Source organism: Elephas maximus, chromosome 13 (assembly GCF_024166365.1).
Source record: "Elephas maximus indicus isolate mEleMax1 chromosome 13, mEleMax1 primary haplotype, whole genome shotgun sequence".
In the NCBI taxonomy this organism is placed as follows: Eukaryota; Metazoa; Chordata; class Mammalia; order Proboscidea; family Elephantidae; genus Elephas; species Elephas maximus.
In genome coordinates this window covers 66,475,033-66,488,149 of record NC_064831.1, presented here as the reverse complement: position 1 = coordinate 66,488,149, position 13,117 = coordinate 66,475,033, and the positions used below count along the sequence as shown (strand labels likewise).

The 13,117-nt window shown below is 40.9% G+C and overlaps 1 protein-coding gene across 1 annotated transcript in view; it reads right to left on the bottom strand.

Annotated features, from left to right (window-relative positions):
- Positions 1-12,288, bottom strand: part of TSPAN3 (tetraspanin 3) — a 28,777-nt gene extending 16,489 nt beyond the window's left edge. The window contains exon 1 of the mRNA XM_049905509.1: positions 12,064-12,288. Within this exon, the coding sequence (XP_049761466.1) occupies positions 12,064-12,126 (63 nt within the window). The 5' untranslated portion in view covers positions 12,127-12,288. The remainder of the gene's footprint in view (positions 1-12,063) is intronic.
- Positions 12,289-13,117: the final 829 nt, after the last annotated feature.

Sequence of the window (13,117 nt, the reverse complement as noted above, 5' to 3'; positions counted from 1 at the left end):
ATGGTTAAGAGCTCAGCTGCTAACCAAAAGGTTGCCAGTTCTAATCCACTAGCCGCTCCTTGGAAACCCTATGGGGCAGTTCTACTGTGACCTATAGGGTCATTGTGAGTTAGAATTGACTCCACAGCAACAGATTTTTATGGGTAGTTTGGCAGTTATGTAATGATGTAATCTGGCAGTTATGTAGTAACGCAGTCACCCTCCATGATGTGATCTGATGTGATCAGCCAATCAGTTGTAAGGGGAGTTTCTTCAGGGGTGTGACCTGCATCATATAGATGTATATGGATGTTCTGGCAAAGCTTGCTTGTTTGCTCTAGGTCCTGCATCCAGATTGTCATCATTTGACCTCTGTTCTCGGGACCTGAGCCAGCTGCCTGCCATACTGTTTGCTGATCTTGGGATTCATCAGCCTCCACAGCCTGTAAGCCAGCGACCTGCGTCTGACCTGCTGATCTTGAGTTCGTCAGCCCCTGCAGCTACGTGAGTCAGGAGAAGCCTCCAGCCTGACATCTGATCCATGGACTTGGGACTTGCCAGCCTCTACAACCACATTAAGCCATTCTCGAGATAAATCTGTCTCCTTCTCTCTCCACAAACACACACACACACATCACTGGTTTTGCTTCTCTAGAGAACCTAGCCTAAGACAACATAATCTTATCCCTTCCCTTGAAATCATCCTCCCCCTTCTATCAAAAGATTTTGTTATTTGCTGTTTCTCTCAGTCCAGAGTGTATAGCCTTTAGTTCACTATTCAAACATGATTTGGCAACTTAATTCAGCTTACTGAATTCCTGATGGCCATTACATCTGGAATACATTAGTTTGTAAACAATACTCTATCATTATTACAAATGCCACAATTACAGCAACCATGTCTGTTCAAAGGTCCTCAGAGTTCACGGACATGCTTTATGGGCACGCTACTGCGGGATGAAAGGAGGCACAGGAGAGGGAGAAGAGGAGGAGAAACAGCTTACTGCTTTGGGTGCTCTTATTACAGAAACACATGGACTACTTAGTACTCTTACCACATACTACTTATCCTTGAGTATATATGTGATGTAATACACACGATCACACATACACATATATACTTATACATACAGTGAAACCAACTCAATGGAACTGCCTTATTTTTGCAGGTCTCATAAATTTTCCACCTTTGACAGGGTGCAGTCTTACTACTTTTCTATAGCTCTCTATTAGTTGAAAGTATTTGAGCTTTCCTTCTGTGACAGGTTTCTACCTTACAAAGGTTCTGGCTTTTGCAGGTTTTACTGTATATACACACTCACATATTTTGTAAAAGTAAACAATTTCAGCACTTAAGGTGAATTAGCAGAAATCTTAAATGTAAATTCAATTTCTCCCAGTTTGTCTTCACTAATCATCTTCCCATCCTTTAAAGTCTTAGCTTTTTTTACTCCAAAAGGCATGAATTAAGACGAATTCCATTTTTGTGCTTCTAGTAAGTGAAGTTTTAGCCTACACAAATTTGAATGAAAACAAGATAGAACTGTAAGATATACAGTATGTACTCAATAACTAATCTGAAGCATAGCACGCTGAAGAACTACTGCATTTTAGTTTTCAACCTAAAGAGATTCCCACGAGAATCACACCTAGTGCTCCTTGCGAATGGGCCACGTGACAGCCTTCTAGTGCTGTCACCCTCCACCCAGACCAAGGCACTCATCTGACATGGAGACCGTGAGAAAACAAAACCAACAGAAGGTATCACCAGACGTGTAACAAATGCGATGCAAAGCAAGGAGGAGATGCCATTTATAAAGCAGCCTATTCTATTTTTTTAATATTTATTTTATTTTTGATGAAAATGTATACACAGCAAAACACACCCATTTGACAATTTTCACACATACAATTCAGTGACACTGGTTACATTCTTCACATTGTGTCATCATTCTTGCTATCTCTACCCAAGTTATTTTATCATCATCATCTCAGGCTCAGAGCCCCCCTAAAACTTCTCATCTATGCTTTAGAGTTACTGTTGTCAGTTTGATCCCATAAAAATAATTCTTTAAAGAAGCACAATGTTCAAGACATTTTTTTTTTTTTACTAATTGATGCCTACTCTTTTCTAACAGACTCCAGAGCAATTTCTTTTCCCAGGCTGCAAACCAGTCAACATTCAGCTCACACAGCAGAGTTGAGATTCCAACAGAACTCTATTTTGGCCACATACAGTGGGAAGTAACTTATTAGTTGCAAGCCTCGAGCACACAGCAAAGCAGAAACAACTGCCTGATTGCTGGTATGAGACTACAGAAACCAAATTACTTGTAAGTAGTGGCTGTGTCCTAAATTGAGACTTCAAATTTTTCTTCTTTGAATTATATCTATGGTGCTTATATATTAAATTGCATAATAAACAATTCATAGAATGACACCAGTTACTTTCAAAATACAAAGTATGTGCCCTAGCAACAGCTGAAGACCTAAAAACAGCTATAAGCAACTGCCTTCATGACATCCAACAATTAGTATGGAGAGCATCCAAAAGAACATGGACAACGGTAAAGTGTGTTTGGTAAATGGAGGGCAGCTTATAAGTACCTCCCAGCTAGCAGGCATAGGGACTTTGTAGTCACTCAGATTTTTAATACAGGAGTCATGGCTATCAGAAAGGCTAAAAGCTGAGCGTGCTTAAATCTCTCTTTTGAAGGGCCAGGATGGAACTGAGATCTATCAAAAGATCAGGGCTTTGCCAACAAAGCAGCTGCAGGAGGAGGAGAAGGGGGAGGAGGTAGAACAGGAGATGAAATGTAGAACCTGGAAGCAGCTGAACTGCTTCAGTCACCACCGAGAAAAGCTGAGCCAGTAAGGATGATTTGTGCCAGGACGGTATACTAAAAATATTCACTCTTTTTACAAAGAAAAGGGAAATTTAAGGAAAAGACTGAGATATGAAACTATAGAAATAATTTTTTTAAAACCATGATTTTTATCTTTTAATAAGTCCCTGTTCCAAATTAAGTCATGGAATTTTAAAACTAGGAGAGCCAGTGCTTTGTCATACACCAAGCTGTCATGACAAAAAAGAAAATAAGGCTATCCTGTCGTAAAATTTTAAGTGTATGTTTTCCAGAAGTAGACTTCATTTCATCCCTTTACCCTTCCTCTACATACACACAATGTGAAATCTCTTTTAAAGTAAGGAATTTCATTCTTTCATCAGATTGCTTTTTCTACAGTTTTGAACTAATTGGGGGGGGGGCGGTAATTTTCAAATCCTCTATGAAAGAAACAGATGAGCTGATGAAATACTAAAATCTTCAAAACTACTAAATTCCTTCATTTTCTTAGGAAGAAGGAATATGGAATGAAAGGAGGTACAGCAACCACAGTGAAACTTGCCACTGGCATATGGCAATATTAGAATATTAGAAATGAAACACACTTGTTACCAGCTGGGGAGACAAAACAGCTCCATTGTCAAAAGTGTATCTATATGGAAATTTAGAAATGTGAAGGTGAAAGCATCCCACAGAACATTTGGGTGAAGATAACGGAAACCAGAAGTGATTTTCTTGCAGTCGTATGTAATAGACGTGGGTGATTCATATGACAAAACTGGCAAGAGTCAGGACAGTGTAGAGCTGAGGGTCCATCTGAACACCACTCAGCTAAAGGCACAGGACCTGACAAATTCTTGTTGCCTTGTGAACTGCTCCTCTGGTACAATTGGTAAAGTGGAAGCGACTGGAATGTTGGGAGGAAAAATAGTCAAGAAGAAAAAGACTGGGCAAAACCATTGTGTACTCTGGTAGACTTCAAGAAAGCAAATTTTCAAGTTAGAAAGCAGAGAGGAAAAAAAACACAGCAGCAGAAATCCATTTTATGTACACATCTTTTATCACTTATTTCAAAGGGTTCCCTACACAATCATATTAGTTTTTATGTCTCTCACTTGTCTCCTGCGATTTAGGAATCACTGGTAGTGCTACATGATACAATTCCGAAAGCTTCCCAAAACTCCACCCTCATGTCATTCCCATAAAACCCTTTGCCATCGAGTCAATTCTGACTCAAAGTGACCCTACAGGACAGAGCAGAACTACCCCATAGAGTTTCCAAGGAGCTCATGTCATAAAGAGGGTCTCAAAATCATCCTGACAATAATCTTTTAGCATTGTACTTAACATAATATTCTCTAGTCCAACCATGCTCCGTTTCAATTCTGACTTAGTCTACTAAAATGGTTCATTTCATTAAACATGATTATTCCTTTACCAAGTCCAAACACCAACTGACATAGCTGACTCTGACTCATGGTGACCTCATGTGTGTCAAAGTAGAATTGTGCTCCACAGCGTTTTCGATTGCTAATTTTTCAAAAATAGATCAGCAGGCCTTTCTTCCGAGGCACTTCTGGGTGGACTCAAACCTCCAACCTTTCAGTTAGCAGCCTGCAGGGACTATATCAAGTCCACTGTCTATTCACCATCAACTTTCCAAAAAGAAAAAAATTAAAAAAATAAAAGACTATTCCAAAGAATTCAAACCTTCTTTCAGAAATTAAACCTATTCCTACCATGATTTTTTGAAGCTATTAAAATACCATTTTTTACCAAATTGGTCAATAATAAAACCAACCAATATTGTTCAAAGATGTGTGAGGATACTACAAAGAAAAGGGTCCTCATGTGTAAGAAGTATGAATTAATACAGAATACTTTTTCTGGGAAGTAATCAAGTAACATGTATTAGTCTGACCATTTACGCTTTTGTACTGCTAATTCTACTTCTAGAAACCTATCCTTAAGAAAAGTCAGATGGGAACAAAAGTGTGTAGAAGGTATATTCATCATAGTGTTATAATACTGTAAGAAAATTATAATAGCAAAAAGAAAAACAAAACACTGATATCCAGACATATGGTTGTATTTTAGCCCTGAAATATTTTGTTAAAGCATAATTTAAAAATATGTTCACGGTGAGTCAGGGGGATAAGACATTTTAAAAATATATCAAGCTGTTAATATTGGTTGCCACTGGGTGGTGAGTTTATGGGTGATATCAGTTACAGTTTTGTTTTTAAAAACTTTTTAGTGGCTTCTTTAAAAAAGCAAATATACTACAGCAAAATCTGCAAAAGCCAGAACCCGTGTAAGGCAGAAACCTGTCAGAAGGAAAACTCAAATATTTTCCATTAAAAAGCAATAGAAAAATGCTAAGACTGCACCCTGTCAAAAGTGGAAAACTTGCGAGACCTAGAAAAACAAGGCAGTCTGGTCAAGTTCTGGCTCTCACAGGTTTCACACAGTTACATAATCGGAAAAATAATATTTAAAATTATATCTGAAGCTGAGACTTTCTGATGCTCTCTTCCAAATGAATTAACTCCAGCTCTGTCCTTAAATCAACATAAAGTAGGCCTCTCTTTAACCCTGAATGGCTTAGGCACCTCTGCCAATCTCCCACATTCATCACTCTTTCCTGGGTCTTTCTGGCTTTGACTCATTCTCCAGGTGTTTTCTGATTATCTCTTCTAAAGCAATTCTGATTCTTCCAGTGCACATTATCATTTTCATAAATATCACCTTTCAAGAAGACAACAAAGTAAGAAAAAAATCCTTCTTGGGGGTGTAAAGTTTTTATAATAAGCCACTTCTGCCACCATCATCAACATCACTGCCATTATTCTTAAAGGAGAAATATTTCAATCCTTTTAAATTGCTATTACTCTGATGATATTCCAAGTCATGCTCCTCAATCCTGCCCTATTTTCACTTGTTCTATATTTGTCTTTTTATATTCATTGCTTATCCAGCCTAACAAAGCTCCTCTATTTAATCCAATTTGTACCTACCATTTGAAAGACCCAAAAGTTCAAGTTGCAATAAATGGAGATCAACCAAAGCTACAGCCAAATTATTTTAACAGCATGGAAACTGGCTATTTTCAGACAGCAGGGCTTCAGGGATCATCTGAGAAGCCTAGAATTTAGACATGCATTTTCTTTGAGACCCTCTGTTTCCACAATCTTCTATACCAGTATATATAACAGCTGATGGTGAGCCAACTCTGACTCATGGTGACTGCGTGTGTCAGAGTACAACTGTGCTCCACAGGGTTTTGAATGGCTGATTTTTTCAGAAGTAGATCGCCAGGCCTTCCTTCCAAGGCACCTCTGGGTGGACTTAAACCTTCTACTACTCAGACCTTATTCTACCTGTAAAAAGAATAAGTTATTATTGTAGGAGCCTGGGGTCATTAAGCTTTATAATGTTAGAGTCTGTCCATGTGTGGGTTATGTGTTTAAACCAGTAGCAGCAACAATGTAAAATATAATATGTCAACAACTACAATTAACCCCCTTTTAGTAGATCAAAAACAAATACATAAACACAAACAACTTTTTTCTTCAACTATTGATTCTGTCAAATTATTAAATGGGAAGGGGGAGAGAGAGGAGGAGGAGATGAGGATAATATTTTTAAAGGAAGAATTGAGGCTGCCCATGAGTGTGATTTTTGGGGGGAAGATGTGCCTAGAAATTAAATTCAATGAAGAACTGGATGATTTTGACTGTCTCTGCTCTCTCCATCCCCCTCCCCCATTAAGGGTCCGACAGCAGAGACTATGTTTTTATTCTTTATATTTTCCAGAAACAAGTAAAGAGTAGATATTCAACAAGCACGTAATGAAAGAATAATTCTTACGATACACTTGTTTGATGTACGCATAAATTTTATAGAATAAATTTTCTGCAAAGAAATCTAAATTGAATTGGGTCTTATGAAATAAAATTCATTAAAATATTTCAAAGTATGGTAAATACCCTAGAAAGCTCAGGAAATAACCCATTCCTTAAACTGCAACTAAAGAGAGTGTTCCTGCAAATGGCCACCCTGCTGATTCCAAGTTCCCGATGTTATGAGCTCTTTCAGTCAATGATTACTCAGAGCCACAAGGCACTTGGTCAGTGGAGAGATGACTGAGAACATATAAGACTGGAAACATCCGTTTTCTTGTTGAAGACAAATTAAAAGCTAAGTTACAGATCAAGTCTCTTATAGAAACTTGATGCCTTTCCTGGTATGTACCATAACTTGTTTACTGACAAAGTTAGCTTTTTTTCTAGTGAACTGAAAAACAACTATGGAAAAAAACTTGTTAGCTTAAGGTGTGTTCCAATGACACATTCTTTGTCAAAACAGTCATTCATCATGTAGAAATACAGGAGGCAGAAAAACAAATTCCAGGATGTCACATGAACATTAGGGTTTAAAAGTATCCTCAAATGTGTTGGATGTGCTGGAAAACACAAAATACGCAACAAGAGGAAAACACTTGAAATACTTCGTTATAAACTTTTATTTTTTAAACAAGAACGTGAAGGCATAGTTAAACCTTCTTTTAGTAATTTGAACATGCCAAGAAGAGGCAATGTTCCCTCAGCCTTGAAAATGCTCCCCAATGCCCCCCAAATCACCCCTAGATGGGCTTATACTCCAGATTACATTTTGACCTTCTTAAAAAAATAAACAAAAGCTGACCTCCTTGGAGAAGCCTTCTTTGCCAATCTAAAGCAGCCACCCAGTTACTCTATCACATCACCCTATTTGAATTCTCTACCTAACACGTCACTATCTAGTATTTTTCTTTACTTTTGTCTGTCTTCCTCCACCATAAAATTCCCTTAGAACAGCGATCTTCAATCTTCACTGTTTTTTTCACCGTTTTATCAATAATATAAGCACAAAGGAGATGTATTATATTTGTTTCATATTTGCATTACATTTGTTTAACAAAGCAATTTTCCTTAATTATATGCATTCAACAGAGGGGAGTGCGATATGATTCTTTTTTTTAAGGAGAAATAAATTTTAAAGGTTATATTTTGCTTTCAAACACGATTTGTATGTATAGGTTTTTCACATATGAGTAAAAGATCATTAGTGAAGGTGCCACATTCTGAAGCTGCTTTTAAAGGCGTTAAAAGGGTGCCTGGCTTTCCTGTGGCACACCCCACTCCACAGGTGTTCTAGTGTTACTATCACCTCTTACACAGATGAAAAGCAAGAGCCTAAATACATGTGTCAGACTGTACACTCTAAGGGCATGGACAAAGCTTCTGTTTCTCTTCCAGTCCTTATTATGCTTAAAACACATTAAGAGTCAAACAGTGAGCAGAACAAAGATGAGCTTAACACACGTAGTAGCCAACGGGTTTTTCTCATGGAGTAGAAAAAGTAATTTGTATAACACAGTATAATTACTCAATTAACTAACCAGAATAAAAACCTGATTATTAGAAAGTACTGATTTAAACTTGTTTTAGACAAGACCTTGGGTCAGATCAATGACCCATCAAATTTGGAATCCTGTCTGGCCTTGGTACAAAGGCACAGTTTACAAAGAGGCTTCTTGTTGTTAGTTGCTGTCAAGTCCATTGCGACTCATGGTGGCCCCATGTGTGCAGAGTAGAACTACTCCATGGGGTTTTCTAGGCTGTGACTTTTTGGAAGTAGATTGCCAGCTCTACCTTTGAGGCACCTCTGGGTGGGTCTGAACCGCCAACCATAATATAACTTGCTTATTGACAAAGTTAGCTTTTTTCTTAGTGAACTAAAAAAAAAAAACTATGAAAAAAAATCTGTTAGCTTAAGGTATGTTCCAATGACTCATTATTTGTCAAAACATCATTCATAATGATGGAAATACAATACATAAGTGCCAGTAGTTCAGAGGAACCCTGGTGGCACAGTGATTAAGAGCTCAGGCTGCCAACCAAAAGGTAAGCAGTTTGAATCTACCAGCTGCTCCTTGGAAACCCTATGGGGCAGTTCTACTCTGTCCTATAGGCTTGCTATGAGTCCGAACTGACTCAGTGGCAATGGGTTTGGTTTAGCAGTTGAGTGCTTGACCATTTGCGTCACCCAGGGACTCCTATAGATAGAAGGGGCTAGTGGCTGTTTATTCCAATAGTCTTTAAAATTTAGCCATGTATCTTCAAACACTCCTAACCTTCTTTAAAAAATCATCATGGGTCTAGCGCTAATTACATTTAAAAGCTACACTACTCCATAAAAGTAAAGAGATCCAAATTGTATATCCTTTCTTTCATTTGTCCAAAATTATTTTTAAGCTACAAGCCCTAATATTCTGGAATTTGGTGAGGACCTCTCTATTCCCATTATGACAATCTTCAGGATTTTATAAATGATTGTTTCCTCTTTCAGATTTTATAAACGATTGTTTCCTTGTTTAGTTTTTGCCTTTCCACAGTTGCTTTCTTAGACTGCACTGTCAAAACAGTCTAGACCAATCAACTTTAACAATTTTGGCTGTTATTAGGTCATTTAATGCTGAGCCAGGGTGTTTCAGGTATATGCTTATTTCCACATTGCAGCTCACAGAATGCCAACTGAACCAGAATATGAAGATGAAGACATAAAAACGTGTAAAGATCTTTCCAAAGCAATTAGCTTTAACACTTACCTGAAATCAGTCACTACCATCGATAGTTAAGAGCCTGTATAACAGAGCCAAAAAGTCTTTACTAAAGTTGCCCAAGGAAACCTGGATGAAGTTCTGATATGCTCTATCTCGGGAATGTTTCTTCTTCCACTTATAGATCCCAAGGCATTAACAAGGGGGGCATTATATGAGAATACACTTATTAGAACTGAACAAAGCATTACAAATTTTCAGGGAGAACCGGTTAACATTTGTTTTACGTACTTCCTCATTATGACCTAATTTTTTTAAACAGACAAGTTAAATAGTGTAGTTGAAATGCTGGTACAAGTTTTAACCATGGGTAAAATCAGTGTGTTCCAGAGAAAGTGACTCTAACCTAGCTACCAAGTTCCTTCCCTTTCCAAATCTTTTACAATCATGCCTTGTTCTAACCCCACAAACTAGCGTATGGGACAATCTGGGTTTGAACGCTGGCTCTGCCACACCTTGAGTGTGCTACTTTAACTCAGTAAACCATAATGCCCTCATCTGTAAAATAAGCATAATATTCCCTGCCAGATGAGGCTGCTGTCAGGATACTCCATGTAAAGTGCTTAGCGTGTAGTGTGTGGCATGTAGTAAGCACTGGAATGTTAGCTATCATTACCATCATCATCAGATTTCAATAGTTTGTCCCTAAACTAATCATTGGCAGGAGACACATCTAAAACTGTTTCCTCATTAGTTACATTGTATTCACTAATGCTGCTCTATGTTACAATCCCCCCCATAGCTGTTTAACTTCCTTATTATCCCTCACAAAAGATTTAGTATCTACTAACCAAGAAAAAAGGTGTTTTTACAACACAGTATGACTGTAGTCTTGATAACTCACCATGAAAAGCACAGCTGAAGTTCAACATAACCTTCGCTGAAGTTAAATACTACCAGTACATACATTTTCTTATACAACTTCCATAGGTTCAAGAGTAATCAGAATTAACTGATATTTTAGAATAAATGAAAATTTAATTATTTAAAGAAAATGATTCCTGTATTTCTAGTATTTTGTTACATTAACAATAATTCTAGTCCTTCAGCTTGAAAAACCCAGAACCCATCTGACAGTACCTGTATTATTCTTCACAGTTATACCCATAAAATCACAAGGAACTGTACAGGTACAAAGCTAAGTGTCTGCCCCTTAAGGACCTCAGTTTTGTTTTGTTTTAATTGTACTTTAGATGAAGGTTTACAAAACAAACTAGTTTCTCATTAAATAGTACACATATTGTTTTATGATGCTGGTTAACAACCTCACATATCAACACTCTCTTCTCAACCTTTTACCCTGTTACCAGCTTTCCTGTCCCCTCTTGCCTTCCAGTCCTTGCCCCTGGACTGTTGTGCCCCTTTAGTCTTGTTTTGTTTTATGGGCCTCATCTTTGGCTGAAGGGGGAACCTCAAGAGTTACTTCAGTACTGAGTTAAAACGGTGTCCAAGGGCCACACTCTCAGGGGTTTCTCCAGTCTCTGTCAGGCCAGTAAGTCTGGTCTTTTTTGTGCGAGAATGCTCAAGGAATGTTCTGGTGGCTATGGACAGAGAAGTCCATAGTGTATAAACAGATGATGTATAGCAAGGAAGGAAAGGTGATTTGGAACCAGACTGAAGACTTATGTTCCAATACCTGGTGCAGGAGGTTGAAACTTATTCTACTGTCTAAGTTTTTTGGGGGTTTTGTTTGTTTTTAATAAAGTGATGTGATGGAGGAAATGCTTCATAAGTTTTATCTGGGCTCAAGGTCCAGATGGACTGGAGGGTGGAGAGACTGATAGATAGGAGCAACACAGGTTATTACAAAAGACCTGGTTAGATAAGGACTTGAACTAAGATGAAAAGGTGACACACATCCCTTTCTTTGGGGGCGTGTCCAAAGAAAATTTATAAGGCACTTCTTATTGAAAGTTAACTCATCACTTTCAAAACCTTGTTACATTAGAATCATATTTAACCAACGTTTATAACCTCAGGCTATCCATGCCCATGATCAAAACAAACAGACTGATGGGGCTTCTAAAGTCGAAACCCTTCAGTGTTCTGGGCTGATGACCAACCAGCTCTCTACGCACAAAGATCTCTAAGTCAAAATCCCTCACCCCCGACTCAGTAGCGTCCCCGCAAATCTGCCGCGTTTGCTCACAGGCCTCGGGGCTGCTACGGGACCTGCGGGGCTCCGGGCCTTGACACACAAAGCGGAGCCTGACCCTTTGGGGAATATCCTGTTTCGAGCCCGCTGTCCTGAAAGAATCTGTAACGAGAGCTCTCTCCTCTCCCAGCAAGCTGCTCCAGAGGGGAGACAGGGGCCTCGGCCCAGCGCCGCCTGGCAGAGCCCCGGGCAGGGAGCCAGCGGCCCGGGCACCGGCCCCAGCGCCGAGGCCTCCACGGTGGGGCCGCACGCAGCCCCGACGGCGTCCCTCCGCCCCCACGCCCGGGCCTCCGTCCCGGCCTACACGCGCCTCCCCGCGCCTCAGCCCCCGCCGCGCCGGGCCCGCCCGGGCGCCTGGGCCAAGGCCTCCCCGGCCGCGCCGCCGGCCCCGTCCTCCCGCGCCCGCCGCGCCCGCTCACCCAGAAGATGAGGTTGAGAAAGACCAGCACGGTCTTGGAGGAGGTGATGCCGCACTGGCCCATGGCGCTGGCGGCCCGCTGAGGCCCTGCTCGGCGAGCGGGGCTGCGCTCACCGAGCGAGGCGGCAATGGCGACGGCGTCTCCCGGCTGCGAACTGCACGGCCTGCGCGGCACTCCCGCAGCCCCCGGCGCCGTCGCGCTCCCCCGGCCCAGCAGCGCCCGCCCCCTCCGCGCAGCCGCAGCAGCTCCCCCAAGGCCCCCGCGCGGCCCCTGGCAACGGAGTCCCGCCCACCGCGGCCGGCCGGAGGCTTCAGCCAATCGCTCCCGCGGTGGCTGCAACGAGGCCTCGCCCCTTAAAGGGGCCGAAGAGTCAGAGCTTTTTCTTGGCCTCTGACCGCCCTTGGTTGGGGAGGGTCTCTTGGGGAGGTTCAGGTGGACCAGGCCCACTCCCGTTGAGCTACGTTAACTATACCAGCCTTTTAGATGATTCAGATCCCACAGAGTTGTCTTTCTACCTGGTTCGTTCTCCCCTAGGAATGTCTGAGACAGTAATCTCTCCCACCCCCACGTCAAGACTCTCCTGACCAGGTACGTCCCCAGGCAGCAATGTTTGGGAGAAGTACAGTGAACTTCAACAAGTATTTATTGGAAACTTATTGTGCCCGACACTACGCTACCTCTCAGAAGTCTTGTCAGAAAGGAGGAAAAACTGGTAATGGGGTGAGCAAGGCAGAGACATGTTTGAGTGCGTGTGTGGTTTGAGGCAATGTAGAACATCAAGTCTACGCCAGGATAGTACATTTTGGACCAAGATTTACACCCATTACAGACACGCCCCTTTACATTGCAGCATTTCACAATCTTCCCCTATCTTGCAACAGTTTAATAATAAACACTTACTGAGTGCTTATCATTTGCCAAACTCTTTACATCCATTCCGTCTCTTATCCCGCCAGGAGCTCCTTGGAAACTCTATGGGGGCAGTTCTACTCTGTCCTGTGGGGTTGCTATGAGTCGGATTCGACTCGACAGTACTGGGTTTTGTTTTTACAAC